This window comes from Pogona vitticeps, chromosome 9 (genome assembly GCF_051106095.1).
Source record: "Pogona vitticeps strain Pit_001003342236 chromosome 9, PviZW2.1, whole genome shotgun sequence".
NCBI lineage: Eukaryota > Metazoa > Chordata > Lepidosauria > Squamata > Agamidae > Pogona > Pogona vitticeps.
In genome coordinates, this window is record NC_135791.1 from 18,660,757 (window position 1) to 18,684,315 (window position 23,559).

At 45.4% G+C, this 23,559-nt stretch overlaps 1 protein-coding gene across 5 annotated transcripts in view; it reads right to left on the reverse strand.

Moving 5' to 3' along the window:
- The window catches only part of GRAMD1A (GRAM domain containing 1A), a 57,678-nt gene extending 34,832 nt beyond the window's left edge, over positions 1–22,846 (reverse strand). The window contains exons 1-3 of one of the 5 annotated variants that reach the window (XM_072980208.2): positions 22,607–22,846; positions 5,001–5,027; positions 706–925 (exon numbers count right to left, since the gene is read on the reverse strand). In XM_072980208.2, the coding sequence (XP_072836309.2) occupies positions 706–925; positions 5,001–5,027; positions 22,607–22,614 (255 nt within the window). In that variant the 5' untranslated portion in view covers positions 22,615–22,846. Of the gene's footprint in view, positions 1–705; positions 926–5,000; positions 5,028–12,105; positions 12,752–22,606 lie in introns of those variants that run through there. The other 4 variants (XM_072980211.2, XM_072980210.2, XM_072980209.2 and 1 more) reach the window with 4 other exon arrangements.
- Between the last annotated feature and the right edge of the window lie 713 nt (positions 22,847–23,559).

Consider the following 23,559-nt stretch of genomic DNA (forward strand, 5'->3'; position numbering starts at 1 on the left):
CAAACAAATGAGAGTCGAGAAGCTGACCACAAGCCTAAAGTTTCCTCCTGTTTTTATTGCATTAAGAACTCATAGCAAGTGTCAAATATTTTAACAAAGTCATACACTGTGCTTGAGACAGAAAATCCAACAAGCACTTACACTACCTTAGCAACTTAATATGGCCCCAAAACCCACCAGGAAATTGTCTCATCAATTTCAGGTGACCCATGTGAGCAATGAGATCTTAAGCGGAGATGAGCAAAATTCGCAGGTAAGTTTCTACATCGGAGAAGACATTTTCTTCACGTTATTCCACTGCAATTACCAATCTCCGAATTAGTTAACTTGTTTCCCTGAAAATCTAACCTGAAAATAAGCCCTAGTATGACTTTTCAGCATGCTCGCCATATAAGCCCTACCCCAAAAATAAGCCCCAGATAAGTGAAACTCCACTCTCCACCCTTGTGCAGCAACCAGAAGATGACATGACTGTATTTGAATCAATGTCAATGGTTATACATGAAAAAATTGACACTTCCCCTGAAAATAAGCCCTAATGCGGTTTTTAGAGCAAAATTAATACAAGACCCTGTTTTATTTTCAGGGAAACACAGTGTTATTTACCTGTATTGCACATACCATAGTACATTTATACAGTGTATACACCATGCTTTCACCAGCTTGCTTCCCTCATGGGTGGTCTTACGGGTCCTCATACCCTACCTTGTTGTTACGGATGAAGCTGCGTCCGCTGAGGGGGTAGTTCAGAGGGGTACTGGGAGGGGGCCCTGGTGGAGGGGTCCGCTCCGCAGTATTCTCCAAACTCTTCTCCACCATGGTCTCCGAGGGCAATTCTGGAGGCGCCCGTGGGGGCAACTGCAGCAGGCGCTTCCGCAGGGAGGGGGAATTACTTGGGGTGGTCCGTGGGGAGGTGGTGCCAGTGCTAGAGAGGAGCGAGGGAGAATTTAGAGTTGGGACCGAGAAGAAACACAACGATCTCCTACCTCCCCGGACAACTCAATGACAAATGCCCAACTCAATGTCTACACACAAACACACCCAAAGCCTCTATCACTTTTGCTTTCCCCAGCCCCCATTTTGTTTTCAGTCTACAACCACCATTGGGCTTCTGCCGTGAGGCTTCTCATGAGGCCACCTCCAGATTTTTATGAATGACACAAAATTGATTTATTCCATTTATATCACACCTTTCTTCCAACGAGCAGCCTACGCAGTTCCTTGGCCTGGTTTGTCCTTGCCACAACAGAGATAAGTCCAATGATTAGGGTCTGAGTCAGTGTGTGTTTATAGATGTCGTTGTTTGTTTGTTTAGCTGAGAAAGGATATTGGCTTGTGTTTTTTTTTTTTTTTCAGTGCTTGAAAAGCTACTCTTTGGACAACTGTACCCTGGATCCTCCCGCAAAGGCTGAGGGATTTTGAGAACAGTAGTAAAAACCTATAACTTTCCTAAATGACAAGTCCTAATCCTAAAATTATTGGTACAGAAATGTGGGCATGCATAAACGTCCAGCTGTTCCTTATCTTTAACCTTGTATGTGTCTAATAGTAATCTGATTTTTTTAAAAAAACATTTGTTGTTGTTTTTTAGATTTTCCATTTTATTGGCAGGGGACTCCCATATATTTTACAAGCAACACCCCTTGTTTATAAACTCATGATGGTGTGTGACAGACTGGGGGAAACTGACCGGGCATATTCCAAATGTGCTTGATGACAAATCCTACAAGCTCCAATCAACAGAGTCTGGCAAGGCATGGTAAGAATTATAGCTGAAATGGAATGCAGATTATTGTGCCTTTTTGTGATATGTAAGAACTGGGTTTATCAGGATTAAGTTCTCCTGCTCAGGAAAACTGTATATTAATTTAGGCAGCCTATGCTCTCCAAGCTATATGTAGTTCTTGGGCCTGGGTTTTGCTATTCCGTGTTCCCCTCTCACCCACTAAATCAGCACCATCTAAAAATTATAGTGTAAAGCAACAAGATGCCCCTTCTTGCACCTTCTTTTAGTGATGGAATCCTAGGAGACTCTCTGGCTTATACTTCCAGGAGCTCTATGGCACAGGGAGACACTCTGCTACCCTCATGCACCACAGAGCTGCAGCTTTTGTTTGTTTGTTTGTTTGTTTGTTTATATATATCCCACCTCTCTCCTAAAAAGGACCCAATCAGTTTACATCATTAAGAAGAAACAGCATTAAAAGCTAACACCAAAGAATGATTGCAATATTTGAAAAATATTAAACAAATATGTTAAAAACAATAAACAGACACAGGCCGAAAAACATGTTTAAAAACACATTTTTTAAAGTGGCAAGACACAAACAATCCCATTTTAAAAGCTGCTTCGGTTTGTAAAAATGCCTTCAACTTTTAAAAAAAATCTTTTGGTTTGTATCTTTTTGCATGAGCCATCCTGTCAGTCCGCATTTGGATATTGTGACCACCTTGCCACTATTATAACAAGAGGTGTGTAACTGTTGGGTGTGTGTGTCAGTGCAGCTCTCCTTGTGTCCCAGAGTACCTACTGCTGCTGTTCAAAACTTATTTTACTCATTCATTTTAGATTCAATTTGTCGAGAGTTATTTTAAATGGAAGGACTGGTCCTAAAATGGCCACTAGGTGGTCTGTTGCACATGCTGCTGTAAACTTGATAATTTTCTGGTTTTGAGTATTGTGCATCCCAACTTGTAAATGTCTTTCTCAGCAGGCTAAGGGAGTATGACTGGCCAGGAGTCATTCTAGCTAGGAGACATTCCCAAGCTGAGGAAAGATCTGAACCCGTGTCCTGCCAGTCCCACTGAAGGCCACAAACAGTCCTATGGGAAGGGCATTCAGGCACAAGGCAGAACAAAGCAAAAGCAGCTACAGTATACCGCCAGCTTGTCCTATTCATGTAAGACTACTGCACCAACATTTCTTCTGGAGAACATCTTAGAGTTACAGGAATCCTCTTAGCCCCTGGATCCGGCAACCCTTAGCCCCTGGATCCGGCAACCCTAACCATCCTATAACAGATTTTTCCATTTCCTGTCCAGCACAGGCTTTTACTAGCGCCAAGGAATGTAAACAGGAAATTCCCCTCTCATGGGACGAAACAAGATCCTAATCCCAACCTCAGGTCAACCGAGGCAGCATGAAAGATTCCAAGGACAGGCAAAAGGAGAGCTATTAGCCAGCTGGTTTCGAGATCTGTGGGCATACCGATATGAAAGCCAGCAAAGATCCATTACAAACATTGAAGGTCTGAGTACCACCAGGCTCCTTCGTTTGACCAAAATCAAGAAAAGCAGAAAACAGTGGATGGGTTAGTGTACATGTAGACCACCTCCGCCCCATATAATCCCAGGTTTATATAATGCAGCGCATCCCCTTCTGCCACAGATCACACCAGACCAATCCTGTAACTGACGTATGTGAAGATTTCTGGTGGAAAGCCTCTGCACCTGAGAATAGGGATGATCTTTGGCACTGAACTCCAAACATGCAGAGAGAGAAAAAATCACGAGGCAACAACCCGGGAGAGCTGCAGTAAAATGTTGCAGTATAGAGGGTTGCTGTCTAGGATTCCAGAAACTCTACTTTCTTCTCCTGCATTTCAGTTCTCTATTTTTCCCATGATCTTTGTGACCACTGAGTTTCCTCGCTCCTCACTGGACTATTTTGGGGCTTATGGGAATGCAGTCCAAATACATTCACACTGAAAAGAGAAAGTCTTTTGCTATGGAGTGTGATGATGTGAGAAATGCTTTGCAGCTATTCTCCAGTTCACCCACAATGGGCTTGTAGGGATGAACACATAGAGGCTCAAGGAATGGAGGCGTGAGGAGGAGGAGGACTTGCCCAAACCAAGGCCCCCCAGAATTCCTTCTCCCCCGATGTAAAGCTTCTTATGCTGAAAAATCCACTCTATGTTGATGGAGTTAAATGTTTAAAGTGTAATCCATCCAAGGGATAGTTAAGGAGTGTCTACTAACAGAAGAAACTGATCCAGACTGATTCAAACAGAACAAAGGTGTGTGGAAACACATGACACCACGTGTGCTAAGCTTTCCACTTAACATCTTTTCATCCAGGACTGAGATGCAGGGACCCAAATACCTTCTGAACACCAAAATAATGGGATCACTGCAAATTGTATATATGGAGCCAGGTAGGTTGGTAAAGAAACTATACACCAACTGCTTGCTAAACTCACCTCTAATAATCATAACTTTGTACCAACAAGTCAATTCTGACATTTTCCAGGGTTTTCTAGGTAGAGAGTATTCAAAAGTGGTTTGCCATTACCTTCTTCTGGGGTTCACCCTGGGACTGTGCCGTTTGCCCAGTCCGTGGGGAATCAAACTCCCAACTTCTGGCTCCACAGCCAGATACCTAACTCACTGAACTATCCAGACACCTAAAATCACCTCTTGGCACAGCAAAAGCAAAACACAATAGAAATAATTTATGGCACATTGAAGACCATTGAATTTATTTCAGCAAGAGCTCATGCCAAAATAGATGCTTTGGTTTTGGTTTCGTTGTTGCTGAAACTGACGAACCTGGCTGCTTCTCTGAAATCTGACCTTGTGAAACTTCCTCTCTCCAATGAGCTGCATTGTGTGTGCATGTGAGCTTGTTTGAAAAGCTAGCATGGGGGCAGCAAAAGCTTACCATGTTTGTAGGCCAACACCTAGACACAGGGCATTCCCACTACACACTTAGAACAGCAGCTCTGCAAGGCACTTCAGGTCAAAATACAGTATTAGACCAAACCAAGATGACTGATTGCACTCGTGTCTCAGTGGCGATTTGAATCTGTGCCTTTCAAATCATCCGCTGTTCCCCATGCAATGGCTGATGCCGGTATCAAGCAGGCAGAGGCACTGAACAGAGCAGGCAAGGAGTTAGGAACGCACACAACCATGCCGGATTTTGTGACAACATGTGGCGCCTGCCCCATCATGCACATATACACATGCACGGCCCGCGTCTGAGCAGGGGAACTTACCGGCCACCCAGGGATCTGCCCTGTGTCCTGGAGCAAACGAGAGCAAGAAAGAAAGAAAGGGGAGGGACATTCATGAAAATAAGAAACTGGGGAGGCAAGAGCAAGAGAAAAAGAAAATAACACTCAAACGGAGTGGGAAGCAAGAGACGAGTCAGAGAGTCTGCTGTGGACACTTGCTCTTTGCTGTCTGTATACATCACTCTTATTTTGGCCATCTCTTCCCTCCCCCCCCTCCTTCCTGGCCAGTCTCTTACAACAAGTGTTTATGTTGAACTGAACAGCTGAGGGGAGGGGGTGGAGGGAAGGATACAGAGACTATGTGTTTAAAAGGCTCTTTGCCTTCCTGTGGCATTCAGGCTGATTCAGGATAAGACCATTCAGTCTTCCCCACCTGTCACATCACCGACACCCCTGCCCCAGAGAAGTACATATTTTGGCTCCTGTGCCAACTGTGGGTTGCTAGAAAAGGGGAGAACGTTTTTGACGCCAATCAAAAGGAACAATCAAGGCTATGGCTGCCTCCCCCCCCCCCCCGGCCTTTCCCCCGAAGAACTGAGGTGTGAACTCTAAATGTTTTTCTCTCAACGTAGCCACATCCTGCCAGCCCTTTTACAACACCCACTTGGTTCCACGAATTACGTTTTCATTCTGTTCTAAAATTGACCCATGGCATTGACAGTCGAGTTGTCATACCCCAATTGGCATCAAATCGCAAATCTCCAAGTCCGGCTGGCCTGGCCTTCAGGATTTAAGCACGCTTCATCCAATGCATTCAGTCATTCATAAGTTATATATATATATATATATATATATATAGACTGCTTTTCTACTCAGTGGGACCCCCAAAGTAAGGTACAACGCAACACAGCGACATGACAACACCATTAACAATCGTAGAAACACAACAATATTTCAAAATGGGCCAAAAGCCACTTTTAAGAGCCCAAGGCCTAGTGAAAAAATCCATTTGAGCTACCCATTGAAAACCATGTAGGAATGAAGCCAACTTAACTTCCTTTGCAACCTAAAAATAGCAATGTCACCAAACTCTTTGAGTTCTTGAAACTCAAAAAAGAAAAAAGTTCTCCTCACGACAGGGCTGGACCAAAGCATTTTAAACAGTTTTGGCTGTTTTAAATGTGGTTTTCCTGACAAACCTCTTGCCTGACAGCTATTACACAATGTTCCTGCTGTATCTTCCCCGCAGACAACTTTCTAAGTTTAATAAATCAATATTCTGTACAAGAACATCCAATATCGGTGTCTAAATCTTAGAAACATTTTGAAATCATAAGTAGGAATCACACAATTTTAAGATTAATTGTCTTACTATAAACCATATCAGTCACCGCTATATTTCCCAGGGTTATTTCACACATAATGAGGCAGAGTATGCTACTACCCTGTTTCCCCGAAAATAAGACCTAATCCGAAAAGAAGCCCTAGTAGGATTTCTCAGGATGCTTGTAATATAAGCCCTACCCCCAAAATAAGCCCCAGTTCAGTGAAACCCCGCCCTCCACCATTGTGCAGCAACCAGATGACATGAGTGTATTTGAATAAATGTAATTGTTGTACATGAAAAAAAAAACATCCCTTGAAAATAAGCCCTAATGCGTTTTTGGAGCAAAAATTAATATAAGACCCTGTCTTATTTTGGGGGAAACACAGTATATGCCTTCTCCGAAATAGAAGAGCCCTGTGCAAGCCAGCACTATACATCTCAGCATCACACACACCCCATAAACAAAGAGAGAGCACTGGAGCACTTTTAAAACTAACACTTATTTCAGTGTGAGCTTTTATGGTTTACAATGCATTTCCTCAAACTCACAGAGCCACTGTTTTTATGATACATGCTGTTTCTCAGAAAAGACAAACACATGCCAGCAGCTTCTATAGGAAGAGGACAAATGCTTTTTAATGTGTTTGCTACAGCTGGGGATAAGAACAGGTCTGTTCATTACATTGAATGAGTTAAGGTGGTCAAAAGGGGGCAGGGATTACAGCAAAGAGCTCCAAAACGATCTATCTAAACAGGACGAGAATACCAACAAATAGTACACCTGTGTCTGTGTAAGGAAATGTAGTAAATGAAGTGGCAAACTAGGTCTATGGAAATGTGGGTTCAAATGCCCACTCAGCCATCAAAATTTACAGGGTGGGAAGGGTTGCTAGCAAAACCACTCCTTAAATATCTCACATACCTTATTCAGGTGCAAATCGTAAGTTGAATGCCATTTGGCAGCACATAATAACAAAAAAAGTACAAAGAGCCACATGTTGAGGCAAAAATGAATGATTTTACATATACACTAATTGGATCAGAGCTGGAAAAGGGAGACAGTCTCAACCAAAGTACAGAATCCAGATCAAGAGAAGTAATAATACCGCTCTACTCAGCTATGGTCAGATCTCACCTGGAGTACTATCTCAAGTCCTTGGCTCCACAGTTTAAGAAGTATATTGACAATCTGGAAGGCCTCCAAAGGAGAGCAATTGAAATATTGAAAGGTGTGGAAACTAAGAACTATGAGGAACGGTTGAGAGAGCTGGGTATGTTTAGAATGGAGAAGAGATGACTGACAGGGCAAATGATAGTTCCCTTCCTATATCTGAAACACTCTCATGTGGAAGATGGAACAAGTATGTCGCCTGAACCTTCAGCAAGCAGGACATGAGGTAATAGATTCAAACTACAAGAAAGAAGACTTTCGACTAAATATGAGGAGAAACATCCTGCCAATAAGAGCAGTTTGACACTAGTTTAGAGTGTGGTGTCCTCTTCCTGTTGGGGGGGCCTTCAAAGAGAAATTGGGTTGCCATCTGCCAGTGAAGCTAAAAATTTCCTTCATCACCCGAAGGCTGGACTAAAAGGCCCTTCTCCCTTCCTAACCCTACACTTCGATCATTCTGTGATGTTGTGACTAGAAAATGGATAGCAGGGCAGTGACACGCAGTCCAGTTGCTGACCTTCTACGAACCTGCTCTTTTTTGCCCTCAGCTTGGAAAAGGTTATAAATTGTTTGGAACAAAACTCCTGAAATAAAACTCCTCTTTTAGGAGAAAGGCAGAGTAAAAAAAATATTTGAAATAAATAGAATAAAATACCTTTGATAGGATTATTTGGGGATTCCAAGCTCTGGGCCTGCTTGACCACAGTAGGAAATAGGATGGTATGGTATGATCTTTGGTCAGATCCTGGATGATGATGGAGGTGTCTTCTCACAAGTCTAAGACCAGGAGTAGCACAGTTGCTGCTCAGGCCCAATTCAAAGTGCTTACTTTGACATATAAAGCCCTAAACAGCTTAGGATCTGGTTATTTAAAGGACCGCTTTCTTCCATATGAGCCTGCCTGTCCTCTAAGGCCAGGAGGCCCTTCCGAAGGTGCCATCCCTGAAAGAGGTGAGGGGGATGGTATGCCAAAATAGGGCCTTCTCGGCTGTTGCCCCCCAACTAAGAATGCCCTCCCTATAGAGATCCGCCTGGCTCTGACACTTTTGGCTTTCCGGCGCCAGGCAAAGACCTGTCTGTTTAGCCAGCATTTTAAACAGTATTCTCTAGCTGGCCACATGAGCAGCAGGACTTATTAATATTAATGTTTTAAGAATTGTTTTAATATAGGATATTTTATATTGCCTTTTAAATGTTTTTAAGTTTTAATATTGTTGTACGCTGCCCAGAAGCCACTGGTAATGGTGCGGCTAAAAATACTGTAAATAAATAAATAATAAATAAATAAAGGCAATTGCCATTTCCTAAGCAATCCCCCGACCCAATGGATCAATGCAAAGAGCTTTTCTTTTTCGGGGGCTATAATTGCAGCAGCGGGATGAGGTTCGTGTCAATCAGAGGATGAGACATGCAAGAGAAGCTTTCTGCTCTTCTGCTTTCATTTCTGCGATTGCTTGAGGTCTAATATTGCACTGCAGACGTACCACTCCACTGTGTGAGGGCAATAAAGAATTTCCACCTCAAACCCAAGATGGAGCAGTCCAGGTTTTGTGTGTCGTCCTGATCCCCAGCCCAGTAGAAAATTGACATTTCAAATAAAGGCCACGCAGAGGGATATATGCATAACAGCTGGATTTCTTTGTTTGAGGAGCTGGAGTGGGAGACCAATATCCAATCAATAGATTCCTCAACCGTCCTTTATAATCACAACTGCAATTGAGCCTGCATCCTTTCTAACGGACATCTAAGAAACGTGCCTGGCAAATCCAACTGCGGAGAACTTTTGGAGTCTTAAAACATTGGGATGTGTCTGACAAAATGGGCATCTTATCTATGAAAGCTAGCAGATTATATGGTTTTCTAGTGGTCTAGTAAAGTTATTGTCTGTCCAGCAAAAAATGAACATGTGACTGTGATGATACTCAGTGCCTTCCAAACCCAAGCCTGCCGATTCCAGATAAAGCTGAGCTATCTTCCATACAAGAGAAAGCACGATAAGATAGTACACATGGCGCCACTTCTTCAGACTTGGTACCATGGACCAAAAGCTAAGAACTGGCAAGAAGCTGAACGAGTGATACTTCAGTATATATTTTGAGAGGCACAGTTCCTGTAGTATGAAATGCACTAGGTGTTTCTGCAGGAATTATGGCTGGGTACCCAGGCCATTTCCCTCCAACACTGGAAAGTGTGGGTAACAAGTAATTTTACTACTGCATTATCCTCAGTAGACTGGCAACCCTCTTCAAAGTAAGATTCCTGCAACAATGTAGAAACATTATGTGTGCTTTTGGAAAAAAACACACCTCACAACAACGCCATATTTACATTATTGTTCTTGTAACACAAGTACCCTTGTTGACCTTCTTTGTTAAAAATGAACCAAAAATAAATAACAATGTTACTTTCATTGATTTACTTTCCCTTTTAGTGGTTAAACAAGGAAAGTGAAGACAGACCTTCTGTCTTTTGGATAAATAGGGAGGACAGAATATAGCAGAGTCACTATCAGTTTTGCACCCAGACTAGCAAAGTTTGCCTGTTCTTTACTAAATAATTGTATGCCATCCAACTGTGACTTATGAGAACCCATTTCAGGGTTCTGCTTGTCTTTCAGAAGCTCAAGGCAGCCTACATGGACCTCCTTTTACAACAATGAAAGCAAATGCAGTGTAGTGTTTGGGGCAATAGTTCCCAGCCTTGGGTCGCCAGATGTTCCTGGACTAAAACTCCCGGAAGCCTTCACCTCTAACTGTGCTGGCTGTTTCTGGAAATTGTAATCCCAGAACATCTGGGGACCCATGATTGAGCACCACTGGGGTTGGACTACAACCAAGAAAAGCTTTATTCAATTCTCCACTGAGCCATGGACCTTGGGCTAATCATTTCCTCAGCCCACCCCACCTTAGAGGGTCATTGTGATGATAAAGAGGGGGAGGAAAGCCAAATACGGTACTGTACGCCTTGTACTCACTGCACTGAAAACTGGAATATAGATTTTCTTTTTAAAATATGTAAGGTAGGTTATACTGAACAATAACAACTGGCCCAGGGTGAGCTGTACGCTTAGGAGATGAAGCCGGGTCTCCGGCATCATTTCTAACTCATAGACATGCTTGCAGTCAGACATTCTGTGTTTTAAATTACAGAAGATTTAGAGCTGGATATTAATATGTGGTCCAATGCCAAAATCGGGGGGGGGGCGCTTAAGAATGGGGTAAAATGCTATAAATAAATATGCAAAAATTATCTTAACATTTTAATTTGTTTTTAATTTTACTTATATTTCATAAACATTTATAATTTCAAATCATGCTACACTCTGATATGAACACAGAATGAATAAATATGCAGAGGTCTGAAGTTTTCTAGGTTAAAGTCACTTTAATATAAATATGAGGAAAGTTTGGGAAGGGGTGGGGGGTTGGACTACACCTCCCATAACACCTTGGGTCAACACAACTACTGGCCAAGCTGACTAGATAATTGTTGGAATTATAGTTTTGGAAAAATATAATTTCTAGGTTTGGAATATAAGATGCCCTCATTTTGAGGGACCTAATTCGGCTCTGCTTCACATTGTTTATGGCACAAAGTCCTTGTGGACCTAACCCCATGTGGGAAAATATAATAATTCATGATTGGAAAGTACATTTTACAACTACTTTGCTGAAACAAGCAGATTTGAGTCCTTCTAGCCTGTACATTTCAGGTGAATATATTGCTATAATTTAAAGTGGCCAAATTCATGAATGCAGCAGATGGTACATTTTGAACTTATTGATGGACTTATTGCGCTTAATGATGGACTTATTGCACTTAAGCCATAAAAGTCTTACTCAGAATTTGTTAATACTGTATTCAGCCTAGAAATAATACATGAGTCATCTCTAAGACAAAACCTGGGCATATGTTGAGTTCAGGTTTCTTTCAGATTTATAATCTAGAACTGGAGATCTGGAACTGGGGAGTTTTGTAATCTAGAATTGGAGAGATGGAGTCCAGTCTGTCAACGAGGCACAGTGGAAAATCCAGCTCCCAGCCTCTGGCTCTGCAGCCAGACTTAAACGTAAACCACAGAGCTATGCAGCTGTTTCTGACCCAAAGACCATCTATTTGTGCAGTAAGATGAAGAAACCAAGCCCAAACAATATTCAAGTGGGTTGTAGTACTCCAGGCTGCAGATGGATCTTACATATCCACATATTCTAACTGAAATTATGGCAACTGCATTTGCTGTTTACGAATATGTACTGATGGGGGAAAGCACTTTTAATTTCTCCTCATTTTCAAAATTCCCTGCATATGGAAAGGTAGCACATGAGAAAGTAGACTACTCAAAAACCCTGACTGCTACATTTCTAACTGTGGTGAATTACTTACGGAAGCCAGGTATAGGGAAAGTGTGACTCTAGTGGACTACAATTCTCATCATCTTTTGGCACTGATACTTGACCAAAGGAACAGCACACAAGAACAAAACAGGTTCCCCCACTGGAACAAAGTCCACCCCAGCAGAAATGGCTGAAGCATCCCATTTTTGGCAGGACAGGACGCCCCATTCCCTAAACCAAGGGGAATAACGGCCAGCATGCATGTCACCCCTCTCTAAAGAAGAAACAAACACTTTCCATAGCACGTTAACTTACTCTATAGAAATCATTCGCCCAATTTGCTGTGCTTCTTGCTTGCCTTTGGGTTTTGAGTCAAAGTTCTAAGTCCTTGTAGGAGACAGGACGGCATTCAGCCGGTTGTACCGTTTGACCTGGTTTCCTCTTCTGTAAATTATTGCATGGCCTTATCTCAAAGTCACAGGCTCAGCCTCTGAAGACAGAGACCGTAACCAGCTTCCAGCTGAGAGCGCTGAAGCCGCCCAAGTTAACTCCTTGAAGCCATCCCGCCAGGGAGAGGGTGCAATCTGCTCAGCAGTCAATACTGGCCATCCATCAACACAGCCCAGCAGGACAGGACTCAAGCTAGCAATGGGTGGGACCGCTCCCTTTGTTTTGCTCCTTTTTGGCTATGCTTTTATCTCTCTTTTTCACGCCTTCCTCCTTCTCTCCTTTCCTACTTAGTGCAACAGCAGGAAAGAACAAAATCACTCTTGCTGGGTGCCCTTGGAGGGACTCTTGGAGGTCTGAATTCAAATTCCGGCTGCCATGGAAGTTCACAGGAGGTGTAGACCTGGTAAAACCTCAAATACTTTGCTTAACTTGTAAACCCTATTGTGGTCGACTCATGGTGACCCTAGTAAGGTTTCCAATGTATGTGAAATATTTAAGAAGTGGCTTTACCAACGTCACCCCTACCAGTGAACTTGCATAGCTGAGCAGAGATTCGAATCCAGGTCTCTTGAAGCAAAAACTCTATTATTTTTATTAAAAAATACTTATACCCAGCCTTTCTCCTTAAGAAGACTCAAGGCAGCTTGTAAGGTGAAAACAAACAAGATTTAAAAACTAAAAGCAATGCATTGTTATGCAGATATGACATTTAAAATAAAATAAATAAATAAATAAATAAAAGTACAGTCGTGCCCCGCTTAATGATTGCCTCGCTTAACGAGGAAATCGCTTTACGATGAGGTTTTTGTGATCGCAGTTGCGATCGCAAAACAATGTTCTAAATGGGGAAATTTCGCTTAGCGATGATTAGTTCCCTGGTTCAGGAACCGATTTTCACTTTACAACAATCAAAAACAGCTGATCATCGGGTTTCAAAATGGCCACAGGTTGAAGGAAATGGCCCCCCGCTGGTGCTTAGGGACAGATTCCTCGCTGCACAGGCATGGCAAATGGCCACCCCTATGGAGGATCTTCGCTGGAAGGTGAGTTTTCAGCCCATTGGAACGCATTAACCGGGTTTTAATGTGTTTCAATGGGCTTTTTTATTTCGTTTGACGATGTTTTCGCTCTGCAGCGATTTCACTGGAAGGAATTAACATCATCAAGCGAGGCACCACTGTAGTGGACAAATGTAGTCGATCTACTGCACCCCAACTGCTCTCATTTTCTGTTATCGACATCCATCACGGGCTGCAACTGCCCAGAATATCTGAAGTTTCCTGTTTTTAAAAGACCACGTTCAATTTAGTTTTGTGGGGAGGGGAGGAAGGGGAGATTGGGGACCCTATGCTCCTTTTTCTTGCTTCTAACTGCAGTCAATTTCCCATATACACAACAAATCTATTTTTCTGGGGAATCTGGGGTGTGCAGCCCATAGCCATTCCTGCCCGAAGGCCACTGTCTGCCTCCCTGCAGGGCCTGCGGTGGCACCAACCCTGTGACATAACCTCCCATCAAGGGAAGGAAAAAAGCCAGGTCACTTCCATGGCCAGCTGAAGACTTCATTCCCCCCCCCCCAGCATTTTGCCATCAGACAGTCGAATCAGCTAACTCTAGAGCTTTCAGTGACTTTAATGAAATATTGTATTGCTTTATTGCCATTGTATTGTTTTATCCCTCGATGTTACTGTGTTTCATGAGGATTTTGCTCCTGCATGGGATTTTTGGAACAAAAAGTGGGATAAAAATGATATTAGCCAATAACATTATAGTAAGAAACAAGCAACCTACAGGTATTGCTTCTGTGCTATTTTCTGGGACTCCTGACCCTAACCACCCAAACTGCTGCTGAAATGGACACTTCACTTATTCATATATACTTAGCAAGAACAGCTAGTGAGTGGTTCCCAGCCTTGGGTTCCCAGATGTTCTGGGACTACAACTCCCAGAAACCCCAGCTAGCACAGCTAAGGGTAAAGGCTTTTGGGAGTTTTAGTCCAAGAAAATCTAGGGACCCAAGGTTGGGAATCACTGACCTAGAGGATGCTAACTATATGATGCCATGCCCATGCCATTTTTCAGATCTGCTTTGATTTGAATTCCTGCATTGAGCAGGAAGGGTTGGACTTGATGGCCTTATCGGCCCCTTCCAAATGAATTACAGTATTCTATGATTCTATGAAGCCATCTAGATGGCAACAGGTTGTGAAAGGCTGCTTTGCATCTGCATGGAGCACAGCCCATGCAAACTTCTGAATGTCCCAGTTCTGCTCTTCTGCATCACAGCGGCACTGGAATACAGTTTTAAAAGCTGATGATGACGAGATAATGCCTGCATCGGAACAGGAAGTGACTGTGGTCCAATAGCATCAATTAAGCCTGAGAAACTTGAAAAGAATATAGCAAGAAACTCTGGGAATACTAACCAAGATGCAAATAGTAACTAGCTCTCCTGAGGATTATTTAAACAAATTAATTTGTTTATCAGGATCTTATAAATCGTATGTGTAGGTGCAAATAACTGTTATTGTTGTCAACTTATGGCTGTTGTTGTTACATTGCTATTGTTCATATTGTTGTTTAGTCGTTAAGTCGTGTCTGACTCTTCGTGACCCCATGGACCAGAGCACGCCAGGCCCTCTTGTCTTCCATTGCCTCCCGGAGTTTGGTCAAATTCATGTTGGTAGCTTTGATGACACTGTCCAGCTATCTCGTACTCTGTCATCCCCTTCTCCTCTTGCCTTCACACTTTCCCAACATCAGGGTCTTTTCTGGGGAGCCTTCTCTTCTCATGAGATGGCCAAAGGATTGGAGCCTCAGCTTCAGGATCTGTCCTTCCAGTGAGCACTCAGGGTTGATTTCCTTCAAAATGGATAGGGGGCTCTCAAGAGTCTCCTCCAGAACCACAATTCCAAAGCTTCCATTCTTCAGTGGTCAGTCTTCTTTATGGTCCAGCTCTCACTTCCGTACATCGCTACTGGAAAAACCATAGCTTTGATTATGCAAACCTTTGTCGGCAAGGTGATGTCTCTGCTTTTAAAGATGCTGTTGTGTTGAGGTTTGTCATCGCTTTCCTTCCAAGAAGCAGGTGTCTTTTAATGTCATGGCTGCTGTCATCATCTGCAGTGATCATGGAGCCCAAGAAGGTAACATCTGTCACTGCCTCCATATCTTCCCCTTCTATTTGCCAGGAGGTGATGGGACCAGTGGCCATGATCTTTGTTTTTTGATGTTGATCTTCAGACCGTTTTTTGCACTCTCCTCTTTCACCCACATTAAGAGGTTCTTTAATTCCTCCTCACTTTCTGCCATCAGAGTGGTATCATCTGCATATCAGAGGTTGTTGATATTTCTTCCGGCAATCTTAATTCCGGTTTATGATTCCTCCAGTCCAGCCTTTCGCATGATGTATTCTGCATATAAGTTAAATAAGCAGGGAGGCAATATACAGCCTTGTTGTACTCCTTTCCCACTTTTGAACCAGTTGTTCCATATCCAGTTCTAACTGTTGATTCCTGTCCCATATATAGATTTATCAGAAGATAGATAAGGTGATCAGGCACTCCCATTTTTTAAGGCCTTGCCATAGTTTGTTGTGGTCCACACAGACAAAGGCTTTTGCATAGTCAATGAAGCAGAAGTAGATGTTTTTCTGGAACTCTCTGGCTTTCTCCGTAATCCAGCGCATGGTCTCGAGTTCCTCTGCCCCTTCGAAATCCAGTTCGTACTTCTGGGAGTTCTCGGTCAACATGCTGATGAAGCCTACCATGTAGGATTTTGAGCATAACCTTGCTAGCGTGTGAAATGAGTGCAATTGTACGATAGTTGGGGCATTCTTTGGCACTGCCCTTCTTTGGGACTGGGATGTAGACTGATCTTTTCCAATCCTCGGGCCACCGCTGAGTTTTCCAAACTTGCTGGCATATTGAGTGTAGCAGCTTAACAGCGTCATATTTTAAGATTTTAAATAGTTCAACTGGAATGCCATCACCTCCACTGGCCTTGTTGTTAGCCAGGCTTTCTAAGGCCTACTTGACTTCACTCTCCAGGATGCCTGGCTCAAGGTCAGCAACCACACTATCTGGGTTGTCCCAGATATCCAAATCTTTCTGGTATAATTCCTCTGTGTATTCTTGCCACCTCTTCTTGATCCCTCCCATTTTTGTCCTTTATCATGTCCATCTTTGCACAAAATGTTCCTTTAATATCTCCAATTTTCTTGAACAGATTTCTGGTTTTTCCCTTTCTATTATTTTCCTCTATATCTTTCCACTGTTCATTTAAGAAGGCCCTCTTGTCTCTCTTTGCTATTCTTTGGAAGTCAGCGTTCAATTTTCTGTAATTTTCCCTATCTTCCTTGCATTTTGTTTCCCTTCTCTTCTCTGCTATTTGTAAGGCCTCGTTGGACAGCCACTTGGCTTTCTTGCATTTCCTTTTCTTTGAGATGGTTTTTATTGCTGCCTCCTGTACAATGTTACGAGCCTCCATCCATAGTTCTTCAGGCATTCTGTCCACCAAATCTAGTTCCTTAAATCTGTTCTTCACTTCCACAGTGTAGTCATAAGGGATGTGGTTTAGATTATACCTGACTAGCCCAGTGGTTTTTCCTACTTTCTTCAGTTTAAGCTTGAATTTTGCTATGAGAAGCTGATGATCAGAGCCACAATCAGCTCCAGGTCTTGTTTTTGCTGCCTGTATAGAGTACTGTTCATATTATGCCGTTGTTATTCACTGTTTTTAGTGATAGGCAAGCTATAAACAGAAGCAAATACATAAATCAATATACCAAAGCTCTACAAGCAATTTACATTATTTCTAACAGAGTCCTCGCAACTGGAGCCAACCTGGGTTGCAAGAAAGAAAATAAAATGAGAGAAAGACGAGGGAAGGGAAAGGGGGAAAAAGAGGAGAGCCTCTTCACAGAAAATCAATGAGAATGGGTGCTCTGTTGCAGGCTGATGTTAAAAGGGGCATTCTAGATACAAAAGCTGACTTATGGAGACCTTTTTCAGGGTCTTCTAGGTAACGAGTACTCAGAAGTGGTTTTCCATTCCCTGAGATGGGGGGGGAATGCCCTGGTACCGTGCAGCTTGCCCAAGGCCACACAGGCTGGCTCTCCTCTTTGGAGGCACAGTGGGGGAATCAAACTCCCAACCTCTGGCTCTGCAGCCGGATACTTAAACTCCTGGACAATCCAGCCAGCTGGTCAGCTTTGAAGCCCTCCACACTGTTCGTATCTTCCCCTCAAAGAGTCTCACTGATGCCCTCAACGTTACGACCCCTTTCTCATTCCTCAAATGGAATGCCAGCACAGATGTACCTCAAGAAATGTGGCTTTCTTAGGAACAGACGAAGCTACTTTGCAGTGACTAAGACTCTCGGGTCCTCTAGCTCAGACTTGCCCGCTGCATCTGACTACAATTCTCCCGGCGTTCAAGCAAGGTTATTTCCCAAACGTGGAAACCCCTCAGAGCCTCTGGAGCAAGCACTAACCCTTAACCTCCTTAGCTTAAGAAATCAGACAAGGCTGGGCTTGTTTAGGACATTATAGTAGTGTTTGCTTACACATTAGAAGAGACAGAGAGAAATAATCAACTTTGAAAGAGGTCAGAGAAGTAGCCCTGATAAACAGCTGATAATGAGGGAAGAGAGGTCACCCTCAGAGGCGGCAGCATGAGCGGGAGACTGGGGATCTAAGGAACCCCTTGTTCCCTGTCCTCCTGCGCTCTGTCTGCCACAGCAGCTCCCCGCTAATGGAATGCTAATGCTCTGGAGCTGCTGCTCCCCGGGGCTGACCTTGGCATGGCATTGAACAACCTAGTTCCCCCTGCCTTGACTCTCATCCATGCACCACACGGGTCTCGGCAGCAGCGGGCCGGAAGGAGGAAGAGAGCAAGCCTTTCTGACAGATAGAGGAGGCCGTCCTGCGCACCGAAGGGCTAACCAACCAAACGAACAGCTCGGCAGGTGGAAAGCGAGGGGCTCAGATCAGAACTGCCGAGAAAGCGGACAGCCGCTGCCTGAGCTACGGAGCACATCAGAGGGATGCCACCCTTCCAGATTGCGGAAATCTGGAAGAATCCTGCAACCCAGTTGCATTGCTCAGTTCCACCATGTAGCACTTTCAGAAGGAGAAAGCACCGGGATAAGTATATGCTCCCAGAAGGTTGTAGCGTTTACCCCTTGACTCACAATGTGTCTTAAATGTCCAGCTTCAAGAAGTTTATTTATTTGTTTATTTGTTTTATTTATTATTCAGTTTCTACTCCACCCCTCTGGACAGAGTCTACTTGGGGCGGTTTACAAGCAGTTATAAAACATCACTAAAAATCATCAAAGCAATCGCATAATTAAATCAACAAATTTAAAAGTTCAAGATGGGGAAAAAGGAAAACTAAAGAGAAAAAAAAATCAAGTGTCGGCCTGCCTAAAGAGCCAAGTCTTTAACTGACTCTTAAAAACACCCAGCGAGGGTGCCAGGGTGATTTCCGATGGCAAGGTGTTCCATAGTCGAGGGGCCACTGCCGAGAAGGCCCGGTTTCTTGTTAAGTTTGTTGTTCAATTACTTTTTTTAAAATAATAACTCCTGGAGGGGGTGTTGGATTTTCTAGCTTTAAAAAAACAACAGCACTTTTCTCTTTACTTAAAAGAGCAAGATATTTTCAAAACCGTAGCTCAGTACTTTTAGAGACGACTGCTCCCGGAATCTCCTGCTTAAGTAATGCCCACGTAAGCTTTTCCAAGTTCTGGTCCAAACGTTTCTCCTGTCATCCATAGAACCCAAGCCACCAGATACAAGCTAAAACCCAAGAAATGATTTGGGACATTGTTTCTAGGGGTGCAGACAAGACTGCACATGATCCAAGGGTTACACCCCAGTTTTGTTGGCAAAGGATAGTGGGGGACAAGTCTCCAGTCATGGACAGCCCAGCAAGGTGTCAAGGCGTGCCAGAGGACACCTTCTTCAATTTTGGAGGTTAATTTTTCAAACCGAGTGCTGATTCTGTCAAAGAGGTCCTCATGATCAGCTTCCAAACCACGCAGTTGGATTATTTATTTGTTCCCAGGGCTGCACAGGAGCTGCTCAAGAATAAGCAGGTTCCCACATGGCCATACATCGAAAAGACACCAAATTTATGTCAAATCTCCCATTTGGGGGCATGATGAACCCCGTGGATTCATCCTGCAGTTCATCATCAACATCATCATCTTGGGACTCCAGAGCTGGAAGGGGCCAGAGACCTAAACCACTGAGCTAGATTTAATCTGGTTGTTCACTAAAATCTATTCTCATTGACCTCAACCCTGAAAAAACATAGAAAGTAGGAGATGCCTCTGAAACATCAGGTACGGCAGCCAGAAGGAGCAACAGGATATTGGGTGGAACAGATCACTATTTCAAAACCATTTCTATTTCGGTGGGACCCGAAGCTATTGCGCATATTAAGGAAGGAGAAGCCCCTCCCTTGGGTAAGTCATGTCATCCCTGTTAATAGGATTGTCTTCAGCCTCCGGAATTGTCTTCTTCACTTGTGCATTTTCAGGCATACAGATGACTTCTTCCTGATGTTACACAAAATGATTTTACCCACAGTCTGAATTAAGAAGCCTGTCTTTTGCGTTCATGTGGGAAATGGACCTCCGTGGATGAGCTTGCCTGCATTGCTCATGGTCTAATCCAGTGGTTCTTAACCTTTGTTACTCGGATGTTTTTGAACTGCAACTCCCAGAAACCCCAGAAACCCCAGCCAGCACAGTTGGTGGTGAAGGCTTCTGGGAGTTGCAGTCCAAAACTCCTGAGTAACCCAAGGTTAAGAACCAGTACTGGTTCTTAACCTTGGGTTACTCAGGAGTTTTGGACTGCAACTCCCAGAAGCCTTCACCACCAGCTGTCCTGACTGGGGTTTCTGGGAGTTGCAGTTCAAAAGCATCCGAGTAACAAAGGTTAAGAACCACTGGTCTAATCCACTGATTAGGGGACAGAAAGCAAATAAATGAATAAATAAAGTTCCCTTCATATCAAATCCACCTAAATCTAGAAACTGTGATAAGCTACTTTTTTTAAAACTACAAATTCCCAAATCCTCTAGCCTTTCAAGAGTTGTAATATCATCATCATCATCGCATTCCCAACCTCACACTCTGTTTGGCCATGACTTTCCCCCTCTTCTGTGCTTCAACACATGGCTTACTAGGATCCACCCAAAGTATTCTGCTGCTCAAGAGGCCCCTTCTTTAACTCTGCTCATGTGTCAGGGTCCCTCCCCCACTGCCTATAAGACAGCAAACTAATTTTATGGGTAAGTTGTGAAGCACAAACTCTTCTCCTACAATACTTCCGGGTTGGTCCCCAACGTCTTGACCCCCAGAGGCAAGCATCTCATTCTGTCAAATGGCAGAGCAGGCCTTGCTCATTTGGTTAAGTAATCTGTCACTATCTGGCTTTCAAAGATCCTGTTCTTGTGACCCTCAGTGGTCCAGATAAGGCGGATTAACTTGTGATCAGTGTGTTGAGGATCAGAGGTAAGACTTCATGCCTTCCTGCCCCCCCACCTGATCCCTGGTGTCTCATATAATCAAAACCAAGAATCTCAAAATATTAAAATCAGAATTTTGAGAACCAATTCTTCAACCAGCTTTTAACGCGTTCTGCTGTCCTCTCTCCTCCTGACACTTTCAACCACAGACTAGTTAAATTACAAACTTGAAGCATCCATGGCACCTCCAGGGATCAACTTGGCTCTGAAAATTTATACAGTATATTCAAATTAAAAGATCTTCACTAAAAGCCTAAGAATTGAGAAACCGTGCAAGCTTCTCTCTTTTAAGAACACACTGACAAATAACTATCTACAGTCAAGAAGGGACCTCAGGAGAGCCAACTTCCCTATTTAATCACAAGGCAGAAGCACATGTGTCTCCTAAGCACAGCCATAAGTCTGCATACACCCACACACATGCATGCACACCGCAGGCACAATCAAAGTGTCAACAAGCCTAGTGAATTATGTCTTTAACTGCTTGACATTCTTAAGGTGTCTGCTCTCCCTAAGAGCTGTTAACACAACGTCCCCCATAGCATCCAACAACCCCCCCCCCCAAAAAAGATCATCATCTTAGAACTGCAGAGGGGAAAGGGACTCTGTAGATCATCCTATCCAACCCCTGTCAAAACAGGGATCAAAACAGCCACAGGCTCTTCCCACAGGTAAAGAAGCTCCATTATCTCCTAGCCATACCAGGGCCATCTATTCTGAGAGCTGCAGCACAAGAAAGTAACTTTTCCAAGCAAACTGTTCGGAGAAAAGAGGAGAAGCAACAAGAGAACATTCTCTCCTTGCACCTGCAGATTGCACCAGTAGGTACTGGGATCCGAGCACTGAAGAAAAAAAGCAAGACAAACATCTGGATCTTGAACCGCCTCCTGCTGCATGCAGACACACGCGCGCGCGCACGCGCAAAGGGCACGCACACGCGGAACAAAGGCTTTCTCGGGGATGGCAAGCCCACGCCACGGCCAGGAGGGCGCCCCAGATGTCACAAGAGCCACCAGATGTTCGCTTCCCCCACCTGTAGCAATTGGGGGGGGAAGCCTCGTGAAGAAGGGAAAGATCAAGGCCTGGGGGGGGGGTATGATCCGGCCTGGCCTGAAATCTCTACCCACCCGGTTCGGTGTTCAAGACTTTGCAAAGAGGTCTGCAAACGCGTGCGCGCGCGCACACACACACACACACAAACGCGCGCGCGCGCCCCACCGTCACGCTGCCTTCCCGGGCGCGATCCGCTTATAGGCTTTTCTTAAGGCGAACCAACAAGGTCTGCACCTCTCGGGGGGGGGGCACCCACTCCGAAGTCACCATTTCCAAGGATTCCCCCCCAATCGCACAAGTGTGTGTGTGTGTGCGCGCGCGCGTGTACACACAGACATCCCACTCCATGATGCCATCCCTCCTTCCCTCCCTCCCTCCCTCCCCAACCCCCTTTCCGGCAGTCCCTTTCTTTGTCCATCTCTCTCCCTCCCCTCTCTCAGCTGACCGGCGCCCGCCGCCCCCCCCAACAAGCCCCGGCCGGCGATCGAGGCTCCCCATGGCCCTTATCCATCCCCCCCCTCTCAGCCCGGCTTGTGGGAGATGGATAAGGGCCGAGTCGACCCGCACCAACATCCCCCCCAACAGAAAATCCACCAAACGGCACCCCAACCCTTCCCTCTCTTCCCCCCCCTTCTTTCTTTCTGCGCCAGGATCATCTCCCGCCTCCCTCCCTCAAAACACTGGCACCCCCGCCTTTCCGACCGCAGGCGGGATCGGGGCCCTCCCTCCCTCCGTGTCCCCCCCCCCCGCCCGGCCGCGCGCAGCCTCCTCCTTACTCGAACATAGCCCGGGCGCAGCCGAAACCGGGCGGGCGGGCGAGAAGGGCGGGCGAGAAGGCGGCTTTCCCCCCCCCCCCCGCCCCGCCACCACCCCCTCCCCGCCCGGCTGGGATGGAGAGAAGGCGACCGAGGAGCGGCGGCGGCGGCGGCGGCGGCTCTTCCCGGCCGCGGAGGAAGAAGACGAGGAGGAGGAGGAGGAAGGCGCGCCCCGCCGCCCCGCGCCGCCCCTCCCGCCAACTTCCTCGGCGGCGGCCGCCCCTTTTTGTGTGCCACGCACCCCCCCCCCCACCGCTCTTCTTCTTCTCTCTCTCTCTCTCTCTCTCTCCGGCGGGGGGGGGGCGACACCAAGCCCGGGAGGAGGGGCTAGAGCGGAGGGGAGGGGGCGCCCGCCGAGCGCCTCGGACGCCTGGGTCCCTTTCCGATCCGGTGGGGGGGGGGGGGGAAATGGAAGAAAAGCCTAGGATGCCAGATTGGGGGGGGGGGGGAGAGATTTCTCTTTCTCTCTCTCTTTCTCTTTTGATTTTTATTTCTAGATTATCAAGAGGATGGTGGCGGGCAGGCGAGGGGGGGGCATTTGCGTGCACCGGGTTCCGGGTTCAAATCCCGAAGCGCATCAGGGTCCGGTCCGGGCGGGGCGGGGGTAGGATGGTGGGTTAAGTGGGGGGGGGGTGGCTAAAGCGGGGAGGAAGCCGGGAGTGCTGGATTTCTTCTCCCCCACGTCTCGGATCTGGACCAGGGATGGGGAAGAAGGGGCAAAGCAAGGCTTAGTTGACCTTGGAGGGACCCAAGGCGCGCAGGCCTGGCTCCTTCCAGGAAATCAGGATTCCGGGCAGAGCCCCCGGACGGCTCCCTGTCGAGCTGGCGATCCTGGGCGGGCACCAGGCGGGCGGGCGGGCGGGCACCGCGAGGGAGGCGGAGGGCGCCGCCGCCGGAGGGGGGGGGAGGAAGGT